Source organism: Vigna unguiculata, chromosome 3 (assembly GCF_004118075.2).
Source record: "Vigna unguiculata cultivar IT97K-499-35 chromosome 3, ASM411807v1, whole genome shotgun sequence".
Taxonomy (NCBI): domain Eukaryota; kingdom Viridiplantae; phylum Streptophyta; class Magnoliopsida; order Fabales; family Fabaceae; genus Vigna; species Vigna unguiculata.
In genome coordinates this window covers 12,338,394-12,342,245 of record NC_040281.1, presented here as the reverse complement: position 1 = coordinate 12,342,245, position 3,852 = coordinate 12,338,394, and the positions used below count along the sequence as shown (strand labels likewise).

Sequence of the window (3,852 nt, the reverse complement as noted above, 5' to 3'; positions counted from 1 at the left end):
TTTTATCTTAGCTTGCTTAATTAAATATAATTATGTTATTTTCCTTAACGATTTCTTCCTACTTTCTACGTCTGAGTTGAGGCCAATGCTGCACATGATCACGAAATACCAGATTCCAGAATTAGAAGTTCATAATCAAAGTTACTCGTGTTGACTAATATTCACTTATTTTATTAACTAATTATTTAAATAATTTGCCCCGCAATTTTTTCTTAGGGAACTAATCTCAGACCTCAATGTCAATATAATGAAATGGCAAAGTTTTGAGATGAAATGCTTGAACATATATGAACTAAACGCGTGGTTAAACATCCATAGACCATATAATATAAAAAGGTTGCAGTAGAAGCAGTAGTGGCAAACTGATGAGTACAAAAGAAGGTAAGAAAACACAGTGAAAAAACATGAAGACCTAGCCATAACCTAGTACTATTCTCTGAGAAAACACTAAAGAAAAACTAAACACATAATGCAAGTTGTGAACATGTTTAAGGGGTAGAGGTAGAAGGTGGTGGGGAGAGGAAGGGGAAGGAGAGGTTTGGAATTGATGGCATGTTGGGCAGTGAAGTTGCAAAAGGAGGGAGATTGAGGGTTGGCATGATGGTAGGAAGTGATGGAAGATTTGGCATGGCAGGGATAATGGGCACAGGAGGAACATTTCCCTGAGGCATGGTAGGGTTTGAAGGCAAAGGTGGAAGTGTTGTTGGGTTAGGAAGAGTGGTGGGAGTGCCAGGGAAATTAGGTGTTGTGCTTGTTTGCAAAAGGTGGCGTGATGCTAGGCTCAAACTCATGCTGGAGAAGCTCACAATCACAAGAACAAAGATGAAGGATTTGCCTGAGACCATGGTTGATGAATTTGGAAGTGTGTTTTTCTGTGCTTTGAGATTGTATGAGTTTTGAGGGTAGTGTTTGGTCTTATATAGAGCAAGGTAAGTTAGGGTTCTATAATTGATTAGCTTGGAGAACAAACTATAGGTTTTGAAATCTTTAGTTAGTGTGTGAAAAAGGTGCTATGGTTTGGACAACCACCAGAGTTTTTTGCAATCTTTAGTTAGTGAAAAAGGGATAAAATGATTGTGCTTATTCATTTATTTATTTATTTATTCAAGGATTTGGTAGCTCTGGGAAGAATTTAAGTTGGATGAGGGAATATTTGATAGAGTTGGTTATCTAAATTGAGTTAACCTCTTTAATGCACTGTTTATTAGAAAGGTTAAATTTGTATGCTATTTTATACCTTGGTTGTTTTGCTCAATAATAATGTTTACCAATATATTGAAGCATTAATGTGTAGATAGAATAATAGAAGCACTTTACTTTTTATGTGATTATGTACGTTTTTATATGCATTTTCAATACAAAAAAAGGCAAATTTTTAGAGTGTTCGGATTTTAAAATAATATGATAAATAAAAGTAAAAGAAAAAAATGAGTTTTCACTCAATTCGTTTGGTCAGGTAAAAAAAGTAGAAAAAAAAAGGTCTTGAAAATAAATTTATTATCTTCACATATAGATTTTGAGGTAGAGAAAAGAAAAAAGTTATTGTAGTTTTAAAATTTGTATGCCTTGTTCTTCCTTTTCTCCCCATCAATAAAGAATCACTTTAAACGTACAACCTACATTTGTTTTTCTCTTCTCCTCTCTTTAACTACAACAACATCAAACTGAATTTACTTTCTCACTTCTCACTTCTTTCCTCCCAATTTCAATTTCTAAAAGAGAGTTTATATAAATTGATTTTAATTTAAAATAAATTTTTGAAGTAATTTTGTACTCTTAGTTTCAACGGTCATAATCTTGAGACTAAATTAAACCATAAAAAACCTATTCTGGGATGTCTAACATGGTCTTCCAAGAATTATTGTAAATTAAAGAATATAAGGTAACTATGTTTGTCTTTTTGTTTTTGTTCCTAAAATCTAAGGAAAGAGATTGGTGTCTTATTTTAGGAAATTTTTTCAAGTTCAGAGCCCCAACTAGTAACTTGTCACTGTTTTTTTTTCAAAGTAATTCTTTTACATATATATAATAAACACATTTTTCTAGTTTTTTAAGTATTAAATTCTATTTGCTGATAAAAAAAAAATCCTATTTGGGAGTTAACTATTAAATATCTATATTGCTATACCTAAAAAAGACAATCATCTTGTATGCAATAGTTTATGTTGTAGGTTTTGATGTACCTCTATAGTTTATGTGCAAAAGTTTATACTCTAGCTTTTGATGTATGTGAAATTTGGTTTCAGTTATAATTGTTAATTCTCATAATTTTCCAATATTTTAAATTTCGTCTTTCATTCTAAAATTCCATCTAATAAATAAATGCAACATGATTGAACTTCAGTTGTGTAAGGTATGCTATAATATTTTTCTTGGTTTCTGCACCAGAATACCATGTTATATGTCATTGCTTAATTGTGAGACATACTAGGTAGCGCCCTTAACCACGGTCAGATTTTCCCTAGTCTAGAAAGTATAAGTTGATTTTGCAACAGCAATCTGAAGGGCAAACTCATATCAGAAGAAGATATAAACATCAAACGTGAGGGTCAACAAAATAAAACATAAAGAAATCAATAGGGCAACAGAGGAGATATATTGGCCTCAAAAACAAAGAATGGATGCAGATATACTATTTCATAATTTTAGTAGGAAAGCTTGTCTAATTAAGGTGGTTTAATAATAATAATGCTTCAACCATCACCTTTTACACTTCTCTCAGTACTCTGCAGTTTTCCAAGTGCACCACTTTGTGTTGAACGTCATTTCCCTAAGCTCTATATGTTTTCTCTTTCTAAATATTATGGAGTACTATCAATAGAGGTTAAAACTCATAAAGAGTATTGTGGTCATTCTGACACACTGTCTAAGATTAGTGGTGGATGATGTTTTGATGTTGAATGTTTATTGTACTCTGAATAGCATTATATTTACGGTTGATTTTCGCTCTATTACTAATACTACTACTACATCAGCTGAACTATTAACCAAACAAAAGGTCCAAGTGATAATAAGATAATTTTGTTCATGTTTAAAATTAATATTGATGCTTATGCTACTTGTAGAGCTTATTTCTTCTACATTGGAAGCTACACTGCTAACTCAAACCCATGGAATGCTTTTACATCAGTTAAAACGCAATTCAGCCTGAAAATAAATATCTATAATTTATTTTTTAGGCTAAAGAAGCTTATATTTCTGGATAGTAATGTTGTGTGGAAAGTTGGATTAGATAATAAAATAAAATTCTACGAGGATAAATGGCTAAATTCTAGGAAGATAAGTGGTTGGATGAAATACCTCAAAGCAATAAGTTCCTTACGTTATATGGGATTTGAAAAGATATAAGAGAAAACAATGGAGGAATTAGGAAGGTGGAATAATGATAATGGTGTGTGGCATGGAGAAGAGAGAGATTTAAGTGAGAAAGAATCCAAAAACAAATATTACTACAAGAAATAGCAAATGTGTCATTTGATAAGGAATTTAAGGATATCTTGGTTTGGAAAAAAGAAGATATAAGAGTGCACACATTTAAATCTGTATATATAAAAATGCAGAAAAGTTATAAGGGGAAGAAAATGATATGCTTTACCAATTACACAACATTTCGCGTGAAGGGTATTGTTAGATAAGGTACCAACAAGGAAGAAACTTGTAGTCATCTATTAATTTGCAGTAAAATAACTCACAAAGTTTGGAATATGTGTGATAGATGAGTTGGTGTAAACACATACACCATAATCAATCTAAGCACCACTTTCAACACTTTCACCTAATTTAATTGAATAGATAAAGGAATATGGGTTGGAGGATAGTCTGGATATCAATCATTTGGAGCATATGGACACA

General features: G+C 31.8%; 1 protein-coding gene across 1 annotated transcript; it reads right to left on the bottom strand.

Moving 5' to 3' along the window:
• Positions 1-261: 261 nt before the first annotated feature.
• LOC114177256 (pre-mRNA polyadenylation factor FIP1-like) lies at positions 262-885 on the bottom strand. The gene has a single exon (XM_028062530.1). The coding sequence runs from the start codon at positions 843-845 to the stop codon at positions 489-491; it is 357 nt and encodes a 118-aa protein (XP_027918331.1). The 5' UTR covers positions 846-885; the 3' UTR covers positions 262-488.
• Positions 886-3,852: the final 2,967 nt, after the last annotated feature.